General features: G+C 35.2%; 1 protein-coding gene across 1 annotated transcript in view; it reads right to left on the bottom strand.

The window, feature by feature from the left end:
- LOC150102780 (uncharacterized) overlaps positions 1-26331 on the bottom strand; it is a 74162-nt gene that overhangs the window by 18155 nt on the left and 29676 nt on the right. The window contains exons 9-13 of the mRNA XM_090399067.1: positions 23455-23615; positions 21821-21875; positions 18897-19014; positions 14426-14591; positions 10238-10350 (exon numbers count right to left, since the gene is read on the bottom strand). Of these exons, the coding sequence (XP_090255193.1) occupies positions 10238-10350; positions 14426-14591; positions 18897-19014; positions 21821-21875; positions 23455-23615 (613 nt within the window). The remainder of the gene's footprint in view (positions 1-10237; positions 10351-14425; positions 14592-18896; positions 19015-21820; positions 21876-23454; positions 23616-26331) is intronic.

Raw genomic sequence — 26331 nt, 5'->3', positions numbered from 1 at the left:
CTTTATTTCTCTGTTCTAAGGAAATGACATTAAAACTTTTTTTTTATTAAACATTTAAACGAAGAGTTCTGTAGTGTTAGTATGCTAATACTGTGTTGTGTACCTGGGGAAAATGAATTACGGCTTAGTACATAGGCTGACCATATTTCCTTGAGACAAAAACGGGACAGGGGTTATGTAATATTCTGTATTCATGAAAAGTAAGATGATAAAAATGTTTTATTACATAAACATATTGAGCTTACTATTATTTTTCAGTGACAGAACCCATACAAAAATTTAGGGAAACATAGAGGGGACTGTATTTCACCACGATCGTACCATGAATATTTCTCCGATGAAGTGATCTTACGCAGCAAATTTCGGTCTTTCAACACCTTATCATAAAACTTCCCACACTCCATCACACAATTTTGTCTTACAACTAACATAACCCTCATTGTCCCAACAATTAATCTAGATTTCTCCTTTGACTACATCCTGTTCATAATAGAAAATATTCTCTCAACAGGCGCTGTACTTCCTGGAAGACAGAATAAACTCTACAATATCACAAGTCTTGCAAGGCGTTTTTCACTCATTTTAGAAAAAGATTTGTACCCATCTATCAGATACAGGAATGTTTTCTTTATTCCATGTATCCAACTGGAAAAACAACTGTGTATAATGTGTGCCCCAATTTTCACAACTAATACCGATAATCTGCATCTTCAGTTCAGTTTCAACTTTTGCCACATATTATTTTTGCAAATCTTTTGCAACCATCAAAATTGGTGTTCGTGTTATCTGCACACAAAGCAAAAATTTTGTTTTGTAAGGCAAATTTGTCACTTCCTACAACATAGCACACTGTAGGTAGCTTGTTTCACCACGTACGGAAATAAAGTCTATGACTTTGTCCTGAGCACCACACTTTGGCAAAACGTACCGATGTCTTTTTTGTTTGATGCATCTAACCTAACTGTAATGCTTTTTGTTTTATTCAAATCCTCTATTACTTCGCCCAATATGTATGGTGATAAAACATAGGTAATTATTGCTTCTGATTTGGCGCGTGGTAAAAAAATTTTGGTTCATAGATTTTCTTTAACGACTAAACAAACACACGGAACTACAGTAATAAGTTTTAATAAGTACATATTTCATCCTAAGTATCTTAGGACATCGTCAGTACAGTTAATTCAAACAATACTAGGAATAGCATACAGTTAGGGCGCATGATTACAATGGAATCCCAATATGCGTGGGGAAGCGTGCTATAGAATAAATTAAAATATAATTGGAAGGGGGAAAAGTAAATTAAAATAAGATAACATATATAAAAATTATTTTACACAATTTTGTATGACAATTTCCCTACTTTAGAGATAGCAAGAACGTCATTACGGTTTAGATTTGGTCTGTGAAGTCAGCACTTTCTTTATATAAACGTTCATGTTTATATAAAGATCCATGTAGAAGTTTGGTCTTTTCCCAATGGATCCTATGGTTTGGGGTTTCAACTCCGTGTTGTGCGAGGCCAGATTCTGCGGTTTGATAAGACGGTCTTGATGTTCCGAAATGCGTTTCTGAACAGATCTACCTGTCTGTCCAAAGTAAGACAATTTACAGGAGCATGGAACCTCGTACACGCCAGGTAGCATCAGAGGTGAGAGTTTGTCTTTAGGAGAAGGTAACAAATTGCGGATCTGGTTGATTGGTTTGTAGATCACTTCCCCACACATCAACCTAGACAAGAACAAGACCGTAGGATTTCCATACCTTATGTCAAAAGGCATCTCCGAACGTCTTTCAAAAATTTTGAAGAAATACAAACTTGCTACTACCTACAAACCAATCAACCAGATCTATAACTTGTTACCTTCTCCTAAAGAAAAACAGTAACCTCTGATGCTACCTGGCGTGTACGAGGTTCCATGCTCCTGTAAATTGTCTTACTATGGACAGACAGGTAGATCTGTTAATAAACGCTATTTCCGAACATCAAGACCATATCCGTGTTATCAAACAGCAAAAATCTGGCTTCGCACAACACGGAGTTGAAAACCCAAACCACAGGATCCATTGGGAAAAGACCAAACTTCTACACAGATCTTTATATAAACATGAACGTTCATATAAAGAAAGTGGTGAAGCCCTACTTCACAGACCAAATCTAAACCGTCATGACGTTCTTGCTATTCCTAAAGTATGGGAAATTGTCATACAAAATTGTGTAAAATAATTTTTATATATGTTATCTTATTTTAATGTAATCTATTTTTTTCTCCAGATATATTTTAATTTAATTCTATAACACGCTACTGCATGCATAGAGGGATTCCATTGTAAGCATGCGCCCTAACTGTAATTCCTAGTATTGCTTGAATTAACTGTACTGAAGATGTCCCATGATACTTAAAACGAAATATTTACTTATTAAAATTTATTACTGCGGTAACGTGTGTTTGTTTAGTAATGAACACTCCACAGGTTTCATTGTACAATAAATAGATTTTCTTTATCAATGTCGAGAAGCCGTCGTTTGCGAGAAAACTTTGGCGGTGACGCACAGTATGATAAGTAACAAGAGCTTCACTTGCTGCAATTTTATCGCTTTAAACTATCACCATCACGTCTCACCATATACGAGCTGATGTTTTTAACTGAAGCCAGAGTCTTTTCAGCATCCTTATGTTTCTGGCTACGTAGATGTTGGTTGATGTCGCTTCTGCCTCCATGAGCAACAGAAAAATGGGCATTGCAATGTTATGCAGTTTAATCAATTTGAATTCTTTCTGGAGATCGTCATTAAAATTGCAGTTTCGCTTCTTTGGCAATGCAATGATAGACTTAAAGCTTTAAAAAGACTTAAAACTTTGAAAAATATGAAATTTAAACCACCAGTATTGAATAACAAAGCTACCGGTTAGCATACAGGCAAAACAAAAATTAACGCTACAGCAGAAGAGGTGAGCAAGTGTTTCCAATATGTATTTTTATATTTTCTCTGAATAAATCACTCCAATATCGAAATGTAGTATCGAACAATGCGACTCAATGGTTATACAAATTACTGGTATCCATGATATTGATATACAATTATAGATTATAAATAATAATTTATCACTGACCAATATGAAAGTATATTTATAGTTTTGTTTTTATTAAAAACGGGACAAAATGAACATTTTTATTAAAACGAGGGAAGGCCGGGAAATGTGAAAAAAAAACGGTACTGTTCCGTTCAAAACGGCACATATGGTCAGCCTATACATACTACATACATACTAAGTCATTTTTTTCAGGTATAAGTATAATATCCTCATATAATTTGCCTTTACAAAATCACATATCGAAGAATTACATTTTAATTAGATATAACGAAGACAGTCTCTTTAATAAATAAACACTAGTGAATTTTGGGTTCAAAGCTTTACTTAACAAATGGAATGATAGTTTCATTCGATCTGGAAATGGTGAACCTATTTTATAAAAAAATTGATTAAGAAGGATGGAACATTAATATTGTAATTATTATTAGCTGACCATCGTATAAGGCACATGCAGGACAGCATCTTTAATTCTTTGCCTTCACCATCTATGATAATACACTTTTCTCGCCCCCAACACTTTCTTCTTCCTCTTGTCCATGTCACTACGACGTTTGAAAAATTTCTTCCTTGCCTATCGGGTAGGCTCCTTTCAACGACTTTATGAAACAGTTATAGTACTTAACCTTCGATTTATTTCCTGACATCCCACAGTCCAATGCTACTTTCTCCTAACCTAGATCACAACATTTTCAGTTCCAAAATCACCTAAAAATACAGCCGACCTAACCTGCGCACAACATTCAAGATGTGGTGTAATCAAACCTGTTATAAAATGATATAACCAATACGTTTTCTTTACTTGTCCATGTTTTTCTTGTTATCAAAGTATTCCCATGTAATGCTTCAATACTCTGCAGTAAAGCCTTTTAATTTCAACTTTCTAAATAGCATCTCCAAAATATACTTTTGCTGAATTATCTCCAGTAATACAGCACGGCCAGTATGTACTATATCATAAATCTTCCATTTTTGAATTCGAGATCGCAAAATTCGATTACAAAGATCCCCAACTCATTCAAATCAAATTCGTCAACTCCCTCCACATGGAATAAAACTACCAATACTAGATATCCTAAAAGGTTGTCATTAAATAATTTCAATATATATCTTCTAGCACATGACATTTCCACCAACTCCATCCAACAACACGATCATGATTCTCCAATACTCAATCTCTCGGCTGCTTAAAAAAGGCATAACTTCTAGTGATTTCTTATTGTTTTTCTGGTCTCCCCCTCATATTCCATTCCTTACTTTACTTGTCATTCTTCAAGTTTGTACTGTTACTCTTCGTGTAATTGTGACTGAGTGACACCTTTTTATTCATCTCCCATAATCTCTCTTCTTCTGGTATTCTTGCTTAATTCTCTTTCCATACATTTTACTTCTACACTACTCCTCTGCTACTACTACTAATCAGCTACTACTATCGTCAAATATTTCTTGACTTTCATCCAGGAAGACTTTTAATACATTTCTCCTTTTGGTGTTCCTCCAACTGTCCCATAAGTATTATAATTACCTGCTTAATAGTTACAAACACACTCATAGAGTTCATTAGGTGTTACTACAAGTATATAACCCGCTGCGTCACAGATAATGCCAGGTTTTCGGCTAAGACTAGATAAAACAAATAGGAAAACAGATACACACCACTACAATAGGTAAAGAACGTGACATAAGTGACTTTGAGATCGGTATGATAGTGGGCGATAGACTGTTGCAAGTAATATGGAGTCAAACAGACGGACCACAATCGACTAAACGGCAATGGAATACAAATACGACAGGTTTGAACAGAAGAATATCGGAATACAGAATGCTCCAAAATGCATCATAAATGAAATGTCGCGACAGACGCCTACCGAGTTCCACTCCTGTCAACTAAAAATAATTAGGAACGCGTACATCTGATATGGCAATACCGACGCTTAACATATAAGGAGTGGAAAGAGTTCGTCTATCTGAATCTCGCTTCTAATTATCCAAAGCTATTGTGGTCTAGTGCCAGTAACATGAACTAATGAACGCATCTCAATGAATGCCGGAAGTATCAGAAATGAAGGAGAGTCGTTTTTAGCATTGGTCAGCTCAACTTGGCCAAAACTTACTGGCATAAGCGAGACCTTGGTGGTCCGAGAATGATGTAGTTACAGGGAGAGAATGTAATGGATATTGTATTTGAAGAGATATCAGAGAGTAGAGTCCAAAAGAAGGCCTGTGACTAGTAGGGTGCCACAGGGGTTCTGTTCTTGGACCACTGCTATTTAATTTGTTCATTAATGATATAGGAAAGGAACTGTTCACTTATTTGTTTGAGTTTTTCTGAAATTTGCCAATGATGCAAAGTTGGGTAGAGCAATAGTGAATACACATGATGTCAAAATTCTGCAGAATGATTTGGATAGGTTGGCAGACTGGTTAAGGAGAATGGATGTCAGTTTAATGTGGCAAAGTGTTAGGTTATGCATTTGGGGGTGAAAGATTATCACCAGTATACTACATTGGTGGAAATGTACTTCAGGAAGACGAAGCCAGAGACTTGGGAGTGTTAGTGGATAGGGAATTAAAGTTTGGGGGGCACATAGCAAAAGTGGCTAATGCACCTCATCAGATCGCTTGGTTACTGAAGAATATTTGACCAGCAGAAACAAAGCAGGTTATTGTTCCTCTTTATCGAGCCTTGATAAGACCCCATCTTGACTACTGTGCGCCAGGATTTTTTTGGTGATGGGGAGGAGGTAGAGAGAATCCACAGGCGAGTGACCAAGATGATAGCTGGTCTGTGGAATGAACCTTACGAGAACAGGTTGAGGATCTGTCGGGTTACGGAAACTGGTTGATAGGCGGAAAAGGTGATATGATATGATAGAGACATTCAAATTACTGATATGTTTTTACAACATTAATTCAGAGGAAATTTTTCAGAACATAAGTGATTTTGAGTAGTACTAGAGACCATCCATGGAAATTGAACAAGAGTGTAGTTAACAAGGGCGTTAGAACTAAGTTTTTTACTTGAAGAGTGGTGCATGAGTGGAATAAGTTGCCAGAGTCTGTTGTGGGTGCCGTGACTGTGAATGAGTTCAAGGCAAAGTATGATAGATACCGTGCGAATTCTGAGTAGTTTTTGACATGATGTTTAGGGCCTCCCTCGATGAGTCTAAGGGCTCATTGGAGTTGTCCGTAATAATAATAATAATATTCAGGGAAGATAGAAGAAATAGGGCAGCAGGAGTGGTATTATTAATGATAGCCGAAGAACTTCAACCAACAAAAATATAAGTTAAGGAAGATTGTAGATCTAATGGAAATGGTTCGTTTGAGGCTATCTGGTGTGAGATAGAGGACAATAGGACAAAATATATTGTTTTTGTTGATATACCCATTGGGGTCCAAAAGTGGACGACATGCATCAGCAGATTAGCACAATGCGTACTGGCCAAGCAATTAACAATGGAGAGTTCAGCTATGGTGATGTACATTAGAAAGAGAAAATGGCACATGGCAAAATGGAATTTATGCAGTTACAAAAGGACAACTACTTGAAAGAGCATGCCATGGAAGGGACCAGGGGTTTGAGAGTGTTGGATCTGGTAATAGCATCAGAAGATCTGTCTCTAACTACAGTAGCTACCTCAGATCACGGAAAGTGACCATGCAGTCTTGTCCTGTGAGGTTGCTCAACATGTGGAAATTTCAGTCAAGAAAGAGTTTATGCAGAACTATAAAGCTGGCAATTATGATAAACTTAGGAGGCAACTTGGAGCAGTGACATGGCATAAGAAACTACACAGAATGAATGTCATTAGTACATGGGAATTGGTCAAGGTTTGCTTGAGTGAAGCAGTATCAGGGTGTACACTCAGGATCAGGAGAATAAACGGAGTAGGAATAAAGTGGTTGACTAATAATATTAAGCAGGAGCTGAAAAAAAAACCATTGTGGAAGGAATATAAACAACAAGGTGATCAGCATACCCATCAGCAGTATAAAGCACAAGCAAGAATGGTGACTAGTATGTAAAGAAGGCTAAATCAGATTTCGAGAGAAAACTAACTGAGCAGGCCAAAGTAACTTCAAAAGTTTTTTTCGCTGCGTAGCAAGCAAGAGAAAGAATACTTATGAAAAGATAACTTCACTCAGTGCTGATGGCAGGAAAGTTACAACATGTTAAAAAGTAATAGACTTTTCTGTGAAATTTCATTGTGCTCGGTAAGATAAGGTATTAAATATACAAGAAAATTATCTATTTCGGATTATAAAGGGAAAACATTTTTAACACTGCATCTTTACTCAACCATCTCACCGCTGAATACCATTAATAAAGCATCAGCATATTGTTTCATTTCATTAATGATGATCCTAGAAAGGGTTCTTGATGGTAGATTGAGGGAGGAGGTGGAGATTGCAAAGGAACAATTTGGCTTCATGCCTGGTAGATCAACAACAGATGCTATCTTTGGGTTACGACAGATGATGGAAAAATATCGAGAGAAACAAAGGGAGCTACATCTGGTATTTATTGATCTGGAGAAAGCATACGATAGCGTGCCAAGGCAAGAAGTCTGGAGGTGTCTGAGGGAGAAGAAGGTGCCGGAGAAATATGTCAGGTTGGTGCAGGAAATGTACAGAAATGTGAAGACAAGTGTTCGGACCTGTTTGGGACAGACAGAAAGTTTTCAAGTAACAGTTGGCTTGCATCAAGGGTCAGCATTAAGTCCGTTTCTGTTTAATATTGTGATGGAGGTGGTAACAGAGGAGGTGAGAGAAGATGCACCTTGGACAATGTTGTATGCAGATGACATCTTGCTGTGTGTAGATTCAAGAGAAGAAGCGGAAACTAAACTGGAAAGATGGAGAAAAGTACTGGAAGAGAGAGGTATGAGACTGAGCAGAAGTAAGACAGAGTATATGTGTTGCGCAGTGGGCGGTGGCCAGGAGACAGACCTGGAGCTGGAAGGAAATGTCATCAGGAAGGAAGGTGAGAGACTTTAGATACTTAGGTTCGACAGTGGAAGAAGATGGAGGAGGTTAGAAGGAAGTGGGATGCAGGATACAAGCAGGTTGGAGGAACTGGAGGGAGATGGCTGGAGTGTTATGTGATAAGAGGGTGCCGATCAATCTGAAAGGCAAAATTTATAGGACAGTAGTGAGGCCAGCTATGACATATGCTATAGAAACTGTGGCCCTGAGGGAAAAATAACATTAGCAGGATGGAAGTAGCAGAGATGAGAATGCTTAGGTGGATGTGCGGTGTGACCAGAAAGGATCATCTGAGAAATGACTATGTCAGGGGAACAGTGAAAGTTACGAACTTAGGAGCGAAAATACAGGAGGCAAGGTTGAGATGGTTTGGTCATGTGATGAGGAGGGAGGATGAATATGTGGGAAGAAGGGTCATGCAGATGGATGTGCAAGGAAGGCGGAAGAAGAGATGGAGGGAGCTGGTAGAAGAGGACTTGAAGATGAAGAACTTGGATGTGGTGACAGCCCAAGACAGGAAGGCGTGGAGGAGACTCATAAGAAACAGTGACCCCACTTAAGTTGGAGAAGCTGCAGAAGATCTTTACTCAACCATCTCACCGCTGAATACCATTAATAAAGCATCAGCATATTGTTTCATTTCTTTCAAAGTTTTTTTAATTGATTTAAATGTAGTTCACTGTTGAAATGGCTATGTCCATACCTTCCTTAAATGGCATCTCTCAGCGCAGTATTCCGCGATGAAAGATGCAGTGAAAAGTGACTCATAACCTCTTCACAAATTAGTCCCGTTACATTTGTTCCAGAACCATTCATTTCAGCCCCTCGTCCTTTCGCCCTCTCATGTTACACTTTTAGTACTTTTCATCCTTTGAACTATCATTGTTCTATAATGGCAAGCACTATCCGTTCCACAAATAAAGATCAACAAAACCCTGCTGGCATGACTTTTGAAAAGGATTTTATCAGAAACCTAAACTGTTCGGATTAATTTTCTACCAATTCTTCTGCACACCTTTGCCCAAGTTCGATCAGACAGACTGTCTTGAAATGTTTTCTTATCTGGATACATTTATTCAGCCATAGATAATAAATGTTATTACTTCGAAAATTCTGAAGTGGTACCGAAAGGAATTCCAGATTTTGCAATTATTATTACATTGTTTGTATACGCTCCAAATTTATTATGAGTGCATTGTTTATTAAATCTGTTTTGTTGACCGATCAAACAGGTTTGAACGTGTTGATTTTGTTATCCCTAAGGTTACAATCAGAGGATCAATCTCATTATTTCGTAACATTTTTCATAGAGCTAGTTATTTTCTTTTTCTTCTAGCTTTAAGTTTTATCTTGTGATATCTTCAATATTTCTACTCAGGCAGTCCGTTCACCGTTTTCTTGGTTTTACTATCCTTCTTGCGTCCATTCTGTTAACACGTTTATTCCTTTTTAATCTCTGTCTTTATCCATTTATTATTTACTTTCGTTTATAAGCATTACCAATCAATGTCTTATCATTGGCTTTTGCTTTTTTCGATGAAAGGTTCAATAATAATAATAATAATATAAGAATGCACACACATAATTCAATTCATTGCAAAAAATTAGAAAGATAAACAAATGATTTTTTCTAAGGCATATTATCGTTCTCAGAAGTTGGTGGAACTTCGTGAATACGTGCAGAACAAGCTGGTCATTTTTACATTAGATTAAGGTGTTCGTTTTGTTTGTGCTCAAATACTAAGAAATTCACAGTAGTGTGTAATTAGAGTTAGAGACCAGCTCAAATGAAACCACTTCGAGTTACATGTTAGTATATCAAACAGGAATTTAAAAAAGAATCGAAACAAGAAAATATATTTTAAAAAGAACCGGGTTTCCAAATCAAGTGGCAGTCTCTTTATTGAAATCACAGACCGAATTCACTATTTTGCTGACATCTTTTGACAGTATTGAAAATAAGAAATGTCTAAAACAAATAACGAGGGTCTAAATCAAGTGACCAACTAACTTAGCAAAAGGCAGGGATGGCAAATTGTTTCTTAAAAACAGCTTGTCTAATAAATTTATTACTTTGTTCTACTACTTTTCAGTGGAAATCAAATATAGCATTTGAATGAATTCGAATTGTCCTATATCATGTATACTTGTCTCACCTCGTGCTGACAAAGCTTATTCCTGTCCACCTTGTGGGCATCCGCACAGACACTCAAAGCGACAGTAGTTCCTGTCAGAGAAGGCGCCCTGTCTCTCTCTATCTTGTCTTTGCCTGTAAGATTTTTTTTGTATAATCAGTACAAAAATATCAGTATATTTTAATTAAATCAATTAATAAAAAATGATTTATTTGATAACGGAATATTTTGCGAAATAAACGGTAAAAAATATTCGCTCACAATTTCGCAAAAAATGTTTGGCGTAATTATTAGTGTCGCTTTCTGTCTGTACGCATTTAATTTAATTTTAAAGACATCAAGCATTTAAAAATCTCATGAGTAACATGCTTGACATGTTACTTATTAGAACAAGCTAGGAAAAAAAATCTTTAAGCCAGTGACTTTTCTAGTATGAAAAATATACTAGATGAAAGTTTTTTGAATGTCAAGATTCATAATAGAAATGAAATAAAAGCAGTTTCAAATTCTTAACAATGAATCGGAATTGTGCACTGATTGTGTTCAATTTTGGATAATACTAGAGAGAAGGCTAGGTCTAGTATTCAATTCCATAAGCTCAAAGGCTTATCACGGCTAAGTAATCTCGCTTCTTATAAAACTGATTACTGTTTATGATAGGCCAGTTAATCCTATCTGCATGTGCAAATTGCGTATGTTCTTCTAGCCAATTTTCCTGATGAACAATCTGATTTTCAGGGAGGAAAAACCCTCCCACCTCTGTACAGACCAGCTAACTCATCTTTAGTCGTAAAGGCCTGATAATGGTTCCACGTGTCCTAGAAGAGAAACGAACCCAGATTTTTCCAATCGATGGGCATCGTCGATACCGACTGATCTAGGCTCTGTCTAGTATTCAACTTATTTCAGTAATTCTCGAAGCAGAAATGATAGATAATTAGCCTGACACAAGTAATCATGGGTGTGGACCACATAAAAAAATTTAGAAATATACAGTTTCAAAAATTTTCTTTTTCACTTATTTAACCAAACAGTTCCTTCATAATTATAAGAAGTTATCTACAATGTATATGTAAATACCGATGCTTTAGAATTCTAAATAATTTGATAATTTTAAAAGCTTTATAAATTTATTCTACCTTAATTTAGAAATCAGGAAACTCTTACGATGAAATAAAAAAAATGCATTATTAAACATGAAAACGAATTAAAGCTCTTATGACCGAAACGTCTTGTAGAACGTAATGGAAACATGTGTGTGATACATGCTTTTAATTATCCCTTAAAATATTGTTAAAAACTAATGAGAAGATCCAACTATCTAAGCTACTATAAATTATATATTTAGTTTAAGCCTTTATCCAAGTGTAAGCAAACAAAGTTTTCGCCTGAAGTATCTTCAGGACTGGGGCAACTCATGGCAAAGGTGGACTAAGTTCTCATCACTTTCCTAAGTATCCCATAATGCAAAGCACATCTCCTTGCGGACATGTATAATGCTCTGCATTATGGAAAGGGTCACTACCCAGATCGGTTTCGACCTTTATTGAGGTCTCTTCAGTGGGAGCCAGACCCAGAGGTGATACCAAGGTGCTTTGCATTATGGGATGCTAAGGAAAGTGATGAGAGAACTTAATCCACCTTTGCCACGAGTTGTCCCAGTCTTGAAGATCTTTCAGGCGCAAACTGTTTGCTTATACTTGATAAAGGATTAAACTAAATATATAATTTATAGTCTAACCAAGTGAAAAAAACTTCCAATATCTAACCTACTCGCCGATTCTAGAAACACAGGCACACATACGTATACTGTACACAGTGCCGTAACAAGGGCGTGGCGAAAGAGGCGCCACCACGGGCGCAACTAAGTTTGGGGCGCAAAACGTAAAAAATAAAAATAAATAAATAGATATAAACGTCCGCTATTTTATATTGTATTTTTACGTTTCGGCAATACGCCGCTTTAGACACACAAATTCTGCAACACACTGCAACTCATTTTCATGGGGTTAATAGTAAGTATTTAACATATTGCATTTAGTAAAATTTAACTTGTTACATTTAAATTTTTCAAAATTTTTGTCATTTTTGGGTTGGGGGAGCAAGTTAGACATTTGCCACAGGCGCTTCGTACCCTCGTTACTGTACTGTCTGTACACCCACAGATGCCCGACCCTTCGACACTTCTGCGTATGTCTGAAGAAGGACAATCTATTCTCGTAAAAGAGTAATCAACCCGTCTTGTGGGATGAGTTGTTTATTTACACGTTGGAAAATGAACTTTTCTTTTATGAACATTATAGTTTTTAAAGTGGGAACTATTTTGCTTGTATAAGAGTTGGAAAATTTTACGTATAAAGCAAGTGTTTTACGTGTTGGTGCCCAATTCGTACATCCTTTATTTCTTTCTCCCCTTCAGCATGAATCGACTATTCTTGACAATATGCCAGACCAGGTTCTATGAACTGTGGGCGTACAGTATATGTTTCTTCTGAGCGATGAAAACAATTGCCCTTTTCGAGAAAGTTCGTTGCATATCGTAGTCTGTTCCGCATCTCGAGCAATACCTCTTGCATTTGGTGCAGAGAAAGGATTTCTGCTAAAATCCTGACAAAATTCACGGAAGTATTATGAAAATTATGCTTGACTATCTTATCTAGTATCAAATCAGATAACCTTAATGATGGATCACGGAAAGGCCCACAAGATCTGCTGTTGGTCATTTTCTTCAAAACGAGCAAATTATCCATTACTGACTTTCATATTTGGCACAGAAGTGAGGAGATTTTGTAGAAAGCTCGGCTACTCAGGATACGTCAGCAGCTATGACATAGAGCTTTTTCAAGCTTGAAAATTTAAGAACCGATTAGCAGCTGGTTATTAGATAGGGCTGCGTTAAAAAATAACAGTAGTTTAGTTACATATGTACGAACTACTGTTCTCGAGATCATCTGAACTAATTTAGGTCATGAAACTAACTAATGTTACATAAACATAGCAAGAAACGAAAACTAATTTAGTTTATGAAAATGAGTACGAATGTTTGGAATTATTTCAGACGTTTAGATTAATATACGGATATATATTAAAATTTTCGGGATTGCATCCCCTCCTTTTTGAGATAATGGTATTTACGACTATTTCATACCGTCTGATTGGAAGTTTCTTTACAGCCTGATACAGTGGATCCAGAGTTCAAGCCGTTGTCGACAACATTTACAGAAGTCTTGCATTTTTCACTCGTAAAGTCTAGCTTGTGGATTTTTTCTTATTTTTCATTTGCGATACTGTCGTGAATTTTTTCCCTTTAGTGACAACTTCAGTCTTCGAAAAGCGAGAAAAGGCACAGGGTGCCAGCACAGCATTGCAGAAGACACAGACCGATACTCGTAGCATTCCATGTCTGTTTATTAGCCAAAATTCTTGTAAGAAAACAGGAATGCTGTTGCAATACTTCGCAAATGATTACTTAACTTGTGGCTAGTGACACGTTTTGTTTTCTGACAGAGTGCTTGATCACTGAAATACATTTCATCCATTACTCGTCAATATTCACCATCATCATCACCAACAAACATCACTATTGGTTTAGAAAATAAATCAACTGCATCACTTACACTCTTTAGTTGCTCTACATAAAATGTGTTGTACATTATTGTCGTTCTTGGATGAGCTAAGAGTCATGTGATCCGAAAACCCTACTCCAAAGAAAAAACATGCATCTTTTTCACACCTAAAATAGCATCAGACTAGCGAGAATCAAAAGTAACGCCCATGCTCCACTTGTCAAAGAAGTTTGGAAATTCTGGTTTAGATTTCCAGTTTCGGTTAGGAAGAGCATACAAACAGTATGAGATGCTGCCTTGATTTTCATGAAGGTATGTATACATATTTTCCCTTTTCAATGCTAATATTTGCACGTCTAAGTTTTTCTTTCTTCATTATTCTTCTTTTCTTTGAAAAAAAGAAAAGAAGATGATTTCTTGATTTCTTTTCAAAAATAATAACCTTCAAATATTTAAGTCAATAGCTTTCTTCCTTAGTTTTAACCGGTTACAGAATATTGACCTATTTGGATATCCGAATATCACTCTATTATAATATTATATTGCATTCAGGATTACTATAAAATCTTCAGCTAACAAAATTCATCAAGAGAACAGAGTTATTTAATAAATTATGCACACTGACATACTTTGTAGCACTTACAATCAAAATCGCTTTGCCATCTACGAAGTGCTGCATCAGCTGATAAGTTTGCCTTTGCTCGATTACCACCCCATCCAGCCCAGTTACCTAGTCGAGAAAAATAGCGAAACACTAGCATACCACTTGAATTACTTCTGCTTCTTCCAGGCTCATGAATATCAGGAACCTAAAAATTAAACAGCATTAACATTAACAGCTGTTTTTATCAAATAATAATTCAGATTGGAAATATTTAAAAACTAATATTACAAACAGTGTATACAACAGTTTTGAACTCAAGCCACTGGGAATTTTTTTCCCAGCGAAAATTGAAAATTTTATATGAAAATGTTTCACATATCTATGATTTTTTAAAATTTTCATTATCGGAATTTGATCGAAAGCTACTGATATTTGTGGCAAAACAACTTGAGAATATAAGTATTGTAATTAGCAGAGTAATATACTAGCTGGATAGTCATAATGCTTTGGAGTAATTCACCAAACCTCGGCATTTATTCTAATACACAAAATGAGATAAGTTTTCCTTAGTCCTAATTATGGGAATAAAATGCACAATTTGTTAACGAAGTATTCGTAACTCATCTTGAAGTTATTCATTGTAAGAACACTCACTGCCTACACTACACTGGAAATGAGTCACACACACACACACACACACACACACACACCATTGACCCTTCAAAAAAATCTATCCTTGCTTCTAGAAATGACCTCTTGTTTTTCCATCACTCACCGCCAGTGCAAGATCTCTCCTCCCTACATCAGTTGACACACGTCTTGTCCTCCTCGTATACTAACCTCAAAAACCTACACTTCTTTACGCTCAATATTTCACAGTCATGATACTATGTTTTCTACTCTTCCTGGATCTCCTCCGCAGTCCCTTATTCCCTAAATCAGTGTTTCCGAAACTTTCAATACATGCGTACCCGTTTTAAAATTTTAACACTAGCGTACTCTTCTCAGGCAAAGTCAATTTGAAAGGTTATAATATTTCATTGAAATACGAATAATTATAAAGGTATTCATTTTTTTAGATGGGCTATAATAAATCAATAGCTCACATTCATTACTTTCTTTACAAATTGATCCTGATGCATCAAGGTGTCCTTTTTCACATTTATCACAATCATTTTTATTTCCTTTACTATTTTCTATTATGCGTTACAAACATCCTATTTTTAACAGGTTATCCATATTAAAGGGTTTACGAAACAAAGTAAAGATGTTAATATTAATTAAATATGTTTAATATTAATTCTTATTACACTGCACTTTGAAATATGTTAATAACCAACAACACAATTGCTAAAAAAAAAAGTAAGAGTATTATCCACAGCGTATAACATGCGCATCCGTCACAAGTGTGGCACAAACACAATTAAACATGTATAAATATACGTAGTGAAACAATTGCTGAGGACCTTTACAATATGAGAACGAAATTTAGCGAAGAGTTCCGACCGTGTGGTTCGAATTATTTGAATTTAATACAAATAGTTTGAAGCACGCAGTTTGAAGGCGCTCATGCCGTTAACCAGATACGGCCTTAATGGAAGTCAGGAGACAGATGCCAAGAGATATAAAATTATTGAAAAATTAATTAGAGAAGCATATAAACCAAACAACAGCGAGCCAGAAGAAAATCTGGCGATACACCATTGTTACCTCTCCTTCTTCTTCAGAAGAGAGATGAGAGTAACAAAACTATGCCGTTCATCTGTATAATCTTACTTCTCCCAGTTCAAGGTTGTATTTTATTCGTAACAGACCTAGCTGCATCTTCACCATCACAGCTATACTGCCACTGCAGAGGAATCCAAACAAAGGAGTCAATTTTTCCAACTCCTCAGGATCGTCCCAAGCTGCAATACTTCTCAAGAACTCCTTTAGCTACTTTGAATATTACTTTCATGTAAGTAGTGGTATCCCATCCAGTCCCACAGTCTTCTTCATATCAAGATTGTTTAATATCTTCACCACTTCAGCAATTTCTAGGCTTCTTTTTTCTTATTTCTCTCATGTTAGACATAACGCTATTCTCGATTCCTGGCATGAAACTAATCCACTATATCATCTGCTGATGTTAACACTGTTTCTTGCAACTAGAATCATTGATACTGAATATATGAATTGAATATGAATTCAGCTATTGGCCTATCAGCTTAAGAACTATTATCAGCTACTTTTCGAATTTCCATTTTCTCCTTCCTTACTATACTGCCGCTTTTCTTGCTGAATCTTTATACTTTTCATGCAATTGCTGAAGAGTTTCTTTACTTCTCTGCAGATCCGCTTCCTCTGCCTAATCTCATTATTTATCCACTTAACTGTGTTTAATCTCATTAAATTAGGAATACAGTTAGGATATAGATGCCTTCAAATGGTCTTGAACAAATTTCAAGCACTGATCTATTTCCGAATCAGTTCCTTATGACATAATTAGTTCTCTCGCATCTTATTTAGCCTGTCATAATTGTTTGCTTTTAGTTCCTATTGGAGGCAGTATGAGAAACTTAAAACTTTATTTGCTGCCATCAAAAGACTATCACCAAGTGGAGCACGCGTTTCCCGCTGTCATCGGTTGTTTTAGGATATGGTCCATAAGTAACTCGAGAAACCAATTTTCTCTACTTCTGCTCTTTCCTCTTTTCCGCCAATGTCAATGATTTAAATCTTCTATCCTCTGCTTACTTGCTGATCTTAACTATCTCGTAGCTCAAGGTTCCTGAACATTTCCAAGTCTATGCCTATATTAATATTTTTTTTAAAATTAACACTATGACAATAAATATCTGCTCTCGTTAGGAGGACTTCTCGTCTTTTACTTTCGTGTCTTTACTCTGAAAATGCTAAACCTGCCACTTATGATTTCGTCAACTCGTTCTCCTGTGTCATTTTGCCTATAATCAGAGATCCATGATTTACCATGTTTCTCCAGCTCAACAGTATTTTCTTCAACCTCTCATTCTCAATCAGATGGATAATCTTCCTATCATACTGATCCGTCTCTTCTCAGATTTGACACATACATTGAATTCCAACTCTCTCTTCTTGCATATTCTAAGCCGCTATGCTCGTCTCCTCTCGTATACAACAGGGTAGTTTACCATTCCATTTCTTACAATTCTCTCTCTCTCTCTAATCCCAACAATATTCAGCGCCCATAATTCATACTATCATGCAAATCATCTGAGCGAAGTAACATAACCTTATTCTGCACTCTTTCACTCTTCCCTTAGTAAAAGCTTAAAGAATAATAAAAGTCACAAAAATATCCTATGATCATATCTATTTCGTACATATGATTTAACATATGTACGAAAATGTACATACAGGCAAACCAGCCTCGTGAACACACATATCTACAGCCATAAAATACACCCCCCCACACACACACACAATGCCAGGCTAGTTGGGGAAAGTCGCAGTATATTACATACTGGATTTCATTACATATATTACTTATATTACATACAGCAGACCCTGCACCTGGGGGATAAAAACGCTAGAAGAAGATGTATGTTCTAACATATGTACGAAATAGATACGGAATACAAGTTTGTTTATAGCAAACTTCATAGTAGCATTTAAAAGGGAATTTTCAAGTCTAGTTTCAACCAAGATAAAACAGACAGAGGCGTATGTATAACATTTAAAACAAACCAGTGATAGAACGATCAAAATTACAAGCAAGAAACTTCAAGTGCTTGTCCTTTCGAAAAAAACTTAAGAAGATGACTAAAATGTTTTCAGACCACTGAACTGGTTTCAATGATTTCAGGGAAACTGCTGGTTTCGATAAAGAAAAAAAAAATTCTTTTAAAGCACCTTTCATCAAAATTTTGTATCTCTTGATAATGAATTGTATAATTTATGATGTTGGATTCTTATATAACTGGAGCCAGTATACAATGAAAATATCCTCTCTCGTGAGAATCTAATGAATACCATATTTTATATAGTACTCTTACTACGAGGGAATTTTTTCAAGTAAATTTCCATGTAAGAATTGTACTCTTTCTTCTCTCTGCAACCTTATGGTTGGTGGGGACAGCAATATGCTACTTTACATAGTACAAGAATAGTGCATCATGTAAGAAAACGTTCTCACATTGACGTAGTCGAAAGAGCATCGATGAGCACTACTATGGAAATCACCAATAATCGAACAATGAAAAAGAAAAATCCCAAAATTAGAAATTAATATCGGTCTAAATCTCGTAAAGTTACAAATGATTTTTTAATAAGAAGATTTTCAGTGCAGTTTTTCCTTTCCTTTTATGTGGTTCTTGCAGCTTAAAACTGAACGCTTAAAGCATTCAGCTACATGCAAAAGAATTCTGTTAGATAAATTAGCAGCTAAAAAAATCCCTGGATGAACGGACAAGAAGAAAGGGATATGTAGTCGTTCTTGTGTTCAGAAAAAAACATTATTTCCTAAGAAAAACTTAAACAAAAAACATACCTGTAAGAAGTTGCTTGATTTCGGATTTGGCATCGTAATCAATTTCGTTTCCGGTTCTAAAGAAGCAGCACAAGCACCATATCCTGTAGTGAAACCGTACAGCATCTCTAAGAATACCCTGAAAGATCAATTAGCAACTGAAAATAATATTTTATAAAGCCTGCGATATGAAATTTTTCCTAATTTATATTATCATTTTCAAATAATTGAATCTCCCGATAATAACAATATACAGCTACGTCAGATTCTTAAGTTGTGAACATAGCTTTTCTTGGATCATAAGTTATTAAAATATATAATTTACAACTCAACGTTACTCAGAAAGCAATGATTTTCGAGTTTGCAAGTACTGTATTTAGTAACTCAATAACAGAACTCAATCCAAAAGACCTGTTTTCTAAGCAGTAAGGTATAAAAGCAAGTGAATGCACGATACTTGAAATAGGGCATGGTTTAGAGATAACCACAGGCTGCCACATTACTCATTAATACTTTCGTGTGAACAACTGCAGCACAATTAAAGTCCCGGATGAACTGTGGCTGATGCAAGGATAGAAACGTGGTGGTGAAAAGAAATCCAAAAAACAGTCGAGCAGACAAACTCTTGGATACAAGAACGCTGAAAGTTCTTCCATCCTATATTAATAAATTATCTCCACGGCTGAAGGAGTTTGCGCCATAACAATTTATATACTGAACTGCATAACCTCAGTTTCCCACATAAGGCTTCTGCGTATAGGTCCAACTTCTTGCTGTGTATGATATAGCTGATGCAGATTTCACGTGATTGACAAGATCACTAATAAGATTTAATGTGGAGCGAAGAATTACGATGTACACTCTTCAAATTAGATGACATATTTAATGGTGGCTTTTCTGGGAGAACGTTCTTTAGTAGAATTTACGCAATCTATTACGTACAGCAGTGATGGTGGTATGTTGTGAGAATACGTTTCCTGAGTTCTCATAGTACTCATACTCAGTCTCCGGGAAAAAAAAAGAAAAAAAGTTGCATTGCCATTCTTGAAACTATCAATTTTGTGTTGCATATTCTATGGTGATCCTATGAAGATCAATACCATACCATACTGCAGGAATTGTAGCGACGTAGTTTTTAGAAATAAGAGAGTAAAGATTAGGCTATTTAGCTCAAGACACATTTGAGAGGCGTTAAAATATCAGTTTAGACAGATGTCAAGACGTCCATCCTATAGGGATTGCCAAATTTGGATGGGCCAAAAGAATGTGTCCGTGTATAATAATTTAGTGAATGTACTGGGATGCCCGCGAATGAGAATGACATCGCGACATATTCAGCATAGGTTTTGTTTTGTCTGTGAATTGAAGGAGTTAATATCCTCATACTGTAGTAAGACGGGATTCGTCATTAAATGGAATCAAAATCTGAAAATGCATGATCTGTCCCATTGATCTGATCATTGAAATTGCATTTCAATGACCAAAGAAAATGCGTTTGACATCAAGATAAGCAGATGCTTAAGAATGTCCCGAACAATGGAGATAAAATGCTATTTCAAAATACTCGTCTCAGAACATTAAATAGGATGAAACGCCGCCTTCTATCCACCGAAAATACGTCTCACTTTCTCTTTCATGTTAGTCTCAATGGCCTGTCACTCCCAAGTAATTAATCTCGCTTCTTAGAAACCTTATACAGTTTATGACAGGATGGTTAATCCTCTTCATTGTTAGCTGTAAATTGCGTGTATTCCTTCCGGCTGGAAATATATATAATTATTTTTCGTAACAGTTCCACATTAATGCCATGGCTGAGCCAAGGTCATGATAATCCGAGAACCATTCTTTAGAAAACAAATGCAGTGCTTTTTTTAATCTACTTCAGGCCTCCCCCAATAAATAGTGTAGTCTAGCACCGGGCGATGAAAATCATCTATTACCTCGAGAAAGGCATCCTTATCAGTTCAAGACAGTCACTAGTAAAATAACTAAAAACGGGGTAAAAATAGAAAGAACAAATTTCCTAGTGACTAGAACATCCATTATCTGTTTTCGTCCTGTTTTTGTTGTTGTTGGTCCAACACTTGATGTATACAGCTATAATTGCAACACTTGTAAAAGAGCTTGTGAAATCGCACTGAACAAGTGAAAAAGCTACAGCAGGCCAGATATCATCCAAGAATTGATTATACCTGGTTTATTAGAATATTTTGAGTAGTAAATAAATAACAATTTCTTGCAATGTGTGTTCTGTGAGCTGCTTACAAAGAAGCCAAAAGGAAAATGGTGAGAAGATATCTGCTGATTGTAGTCCAGCTTCTAAAAATTAGTCATTAGTTTCATTGATGATATCCGAAATGATACTAAAGTGTCAAATATGTGGACCTCCCACAAATAAGTTTGGCTCTCTAAAATATTTTGGATTTCGTCATCTGAAACCTCTCTGCATTTCCTGCTGGATTCGTTTATCATTAAAAGGTCATATGACTTCTGTTAATGACAAGGGATCCCTCCTCAACTTTGGAAAGAAGAGGAAAAGGGGGAAAATAAAGAGCTGAAAAATGTGTTTTGATCAACAGAGAAATGAGAGTACTCCATGTACTCTCATTTCTAATAAGAATTTTTAATAAGAATTTATAGTTAAATTCTTATTAAAAAAGGTCTGATGACAAAATTAAGTTGAGAAGGGCTTTGTTTTCAGCAAACTCAATTTGTCAAGCGTCTGAGTACGGAGAAGATCATTAAAAACAATTCGAACTGAGTGTATCCTGTCGTCTCAGAATTTAATTCCACACAATAAATAAATAAAGTAACATATGTGGTCTAAAATTCGTGTCTTTCTTATTTTTTCTTAACACGCACACATTAATTAAATAAAATTAATAAAAACTTCGTAAAGTAAGTTTTTTTTTTTTTTTTAAAAAAAATAATATTTTTATACACACCTGCTACGCACTCCAAGGATTGCCCGAACAGCATGCACTTTTGTCCTGTCATTTCCTGCAAAATATTTAATAGTACAATCAACATAATAAAATTGCCAATCTAAAATAGCAACCACGGATTATATGTGCTTCAGCTCCAACATTATCTCGTAGTATAATGTAATTACTGTATATTTTGCATTATAATGTTTTAGTGTTATGTTCGTAAAATTTTCTGGTGGCTCTCATGGATGATTTTTAATTCGCTAGTTATTCATAGCGTATTCAATAAACCAATATTACAAAATTACGAATCCATATGATCTGGTGTTCATATGAATCGTAATACAAAATAGTTTAAAACAATGGCAATGCAAAGCCTGTGTAGCCCTGTGGAATTGGCGTTTGCCTTCATATGCGATACGCCGCCCGAAGAAAGAACGTTATAGGTTCGACAACTAGAATCGCATGATTGCCTAACTTTAGCACAGGCAAGTAAGTTTTTCTTCCCTCCCCAAAAATGAGTGAGTCTCTCTCTTACTACAGACAACAATGCAATTTTTTGTCAAAAGGTAGCATTAGTTTCTCTCTCACACAAACCTGCAAAGCCTCGATTCACTGATAGTTTGAACTCGCTTTCAGTAAAGGCCGAAGGATGTAGGCAGTCTTTAAAAAGTTAGTGAGGGATAAAGGATCTCTTTGGGAATAATAGTAATTGGAGGATTCATTTATCTAAAAATACTCACATGATACTTTTTGCATAATATTTTAAGTGGTTAAATGTTTAAATTAAAATATTACTAATAGATTCCACCAAATGAAATTTAATTATTTAGTTATACTCAAAGATATATTGTGATTTATATTTTACATGAATAGGAATGTTAAGATTGGAATAGCGATAATATGAATATGGAAAATATAGTTTGATATCATTTATTTTTCTTTGCGGATAGAGTATGGGATCTCAAAAAAATAGTCTAAATAAACCTAATATATCAATAAAGTCTCCAAATTAAATCTAAAATATTAAATGTTGTTGAATCTTTCCTTTGTTAAACAAGTTAGGTAAATAAAGTGAAAATTATCTTTTCTTTACTTCACCATCTTTTTAAGGTAAACCAAATATAATATGAAATTAATCTGAATACACAGGATGCGATCCTCTCAATTTTGCCATGTTCTTTAAGCGGAGTTTCACTGACATGCCTACTATAGATTACAACGAAACGTTCTCTACTTTGTGCTATGTTATGAATATGTTCAGGACTGGATAAATATTTCAAACGTTTTCACAAACTCATGAAACAGAAGCTTGGGAAATTTTAGCGTAAATAGTGAGCTAGTGGATTGAAATTTCTACCTGATCTCTAAGGAGAACTAATAAATTCGATGCAATAATCTCTGTCAACAGAATCCTTAATCAAGAAGGTCGTACATTACGAAAGTACTATTGGAAATAGTAGTGGATTATCATGCTGAAGGTTAAGACTAATGATTACCTTTTAATCTTCATATGAAGTTCTAATAGCTGAAACACTAGTGTGCATTTAATATATCATTTACTTTATGCTCTCTTTAATAAAGTCATAATTTAATAGTCATACGCAAAACATGATAAAAATTTTTAAATATATTAAAATAACAAAACTTGCCTTGCCCAACATTGAAAACGATGTCACAAAGATGGCGATTACTCTGGAATGCTTTGCTGAAGTCTTTGGCAAGCTGTTCAAATCCTTCGAACGTGTCTCGAACGCTATCCAATAGGGGACTGCAAGGCCTCATGTGACCGATTGGACGCCAGGAACCACGTCTACCAAGGAAGGAAGACAAATGAATGAATGGAAGAAAATCAAAATAAGATTCTATTATTGTATAAAATATTACGAAATTACATCCAAAGCTGTAACATGTAGGATGAGGACCTGAATCCAAAGAGATATACAATTTTCATAAGTTCCTAAATTTAAACAAAGCAGTTTTATAATGCAACATTTCCAGTACTGTAATATATTTTAAAACAATTATATTTCTAACATATATTTATTAGAAATAGAAATATATATATTAACATCTACTAACATCTAACTTTATATATATATATATATATATATATATATATATATATATATATATATATATATAGATATAGATATAGATATAGAAAGTTTTTTAACTTGGGTATATTATGTATTCAAGATACCAAGTAATTTTATATAAACTTGGTTTTTAATCCTATTTCCCAAGTAAGCAAAGAGACAAGTAAATCAAGTTTGCGCCTGCACGTAGTGCAAGTCTGAGGCAACTCGTGGTAGTGCCACTTACGCAACTCATGGTAAAGGTGGATTAAGTTCTGATCACTTTCCTTACTATTTTTCCCTTCATGTAAAGCACATCCCCTTGCGGAGATTGCCGACCATTGCCTTTAATGCATAGCATCATACATCTCCGCAAGGGGATGTGCTTTACATGAAGGGAAAAATACTAAGGAAAGTGATCAGAACTTAATCCACCTTTACCACGAGTTGCCTCAGACCTGCACTACGTTCAGGCGCAAACTTGACTTTTTTGTGTTTGCGTTTTTTTTCTTTCTCGTCGGCTTAATCAGCCCCCCAAACCAAAAATGCTATAAGAGAGTTCATCCACAGTTATATCCAACATATCAAAAACCAAAATGAAAAACTGAAAAAAAAATTACATTTTGACGATACTGAAACACAAGATATATCTTAGCTGTCAAGAATAAAATATTTAAAAAAATACTATTTAAATTGTTTAAAACTATCTATGAAGCAGAATAAAGTACCTGGCTTGTCCAAAAGTTGTACAATAAAAAAAAAAATCTTCGTTGTTGAATCAAGATTATGAACATGTGTCGCATCCATAAAATTTGAACAGAGTGGTGAACGGCTTTTAAACTTTTTAAACCATTAAATTTAATCATATCATTTATTTATAGCAGAGTTTTTATCTGCATCTCATTATATTTTTAGCTACAGATTTGTATTTTAGCTTATATCATTCTTAATAAATGGATCGTGTGAGCAAGCTTTATGTTGTACTAAGTAAGCAGAACAGAAAGTTCAGAAAGAAAATTATGAAAAATTACTTGGTAAATATATATATATATATATATATATATATATATATATATATATATATATATATATATATATATATATATGAGGAACCTATTTTACAGTTTCATGGACCAATTGCCAAAACAAATCTTAAAGGCAATTTAAGATGCACAGAATAACATATCCAATTTAAAAAGATTTAAGACTGCTGTTAAGCGGTGTGTCCCGGATGTGACCGATTTCATTGGAGAGACCAGTGTAATCCGAGTAGATGGTTCTAGCTTTATTAGCTATGGTTTTCATAACAGTGGGCGGAATAATGACGAGATAAAATGATGGCTGTACTTTTCTGTATTACGTTTTCGGTAGACAGATAAGGATCTGTTGGTTACCAGTGATCAAAGTGTCAAAAGGGACAGGAAGTTACTGTTTTCCTTTTCAATAGTGAAAAGGGTCCTCCAATGTTGATTCTTGAGGTGTTTGAAATGTTTCCAACATATCCAAGCTGCGGGGCCAAACTGAGGTAACGTCTTCAACAAGTCATATATGCGGTTTTGAGAGTAGCGGAGTTTATTGGATCATTTGCAAAATGATCCAATAACCAGCTTGTAGGGTTTTTTTTTTTTTTTCCCTACCAAGTAAAATAACCAGAGTGCATGTTGAAAGTGAATCAGGCAGATATGTCGGGAGGAGAGAGTTTGAATACGTTTTAAAGTTTAAGAGTGTATTAGTGAATAGGGAGGCTATATCAGCCTATTTTTCATGAATAAAAAAGTAGAGCAAATAGAAAACACTTCCATTCATTCTAAAATTTCTGTCTAACATTTCCACTCACAACTTCTAAATATTAACCGATTGTTTAAGAATGGCCTGAAAACCAACTACGGCTATTGGTCAATATACATTTACTAGTTTGTTAAGTAAGCGTATTTTTATCCGTCGGCTTGAGACACACATAGATACATATGTGTGTATGTGTGTCATGAATTTTAAAAATATGGCGTTATCTGTGACTCCAATTCTGTAATTATACTAATATAATTTTGCTTGAAGAAATTCTAGAAGACTTTCTCAGTTGATAAAAATTGACGGCGATTGGCATCGCATGATCACGTCGTATTAAGGTACATACTCAGTGGAAATGCGACAGCGTCGTATTGGTATGTTTTCCGCAGTGGGATAAAAAAAAAAAACAAAAAAAAAACGAGAAAGTTTTTACATTTTGTTGGTAGTTGTAATGCTTAATATTTATTATGTCTCAGTTTATTAAATCCAGTTCATGTCATATCATACTTTTATTGTATATTAAAAGCGTTGACAACCAAACAAAATTAAATAATTAGCAATACAAAAATCCGTATAAAGTTAATGAAGAGCTATTTTGGAACCTAGTTTCATACAAAAAATTCCTATAATGCTCAAAAATTTTATTTTCGTTATTAATAGTTA

Source organism: Typopeltis vanoorti, chromosome 10, assembly GCF_054136105.1.
Source record: "Typopeltis vanoorti isolate ZY-2024b chromosome 10, IOZ_Tvanoo_1.0, whole genome shotgun sequence".
In the NCBI taxonomy this organism is placed as follows: Eukaryota; Metazoa; Arthropoda; class Arachnida; order Uropygi; family Thelyphonidae; genus Typopeltis; species Typopeltis vanoorti.
Note: the sequence above shows the minus strand (reverse complement) of the source record. Positions and strands in the feature narration are given on the sequence as shown.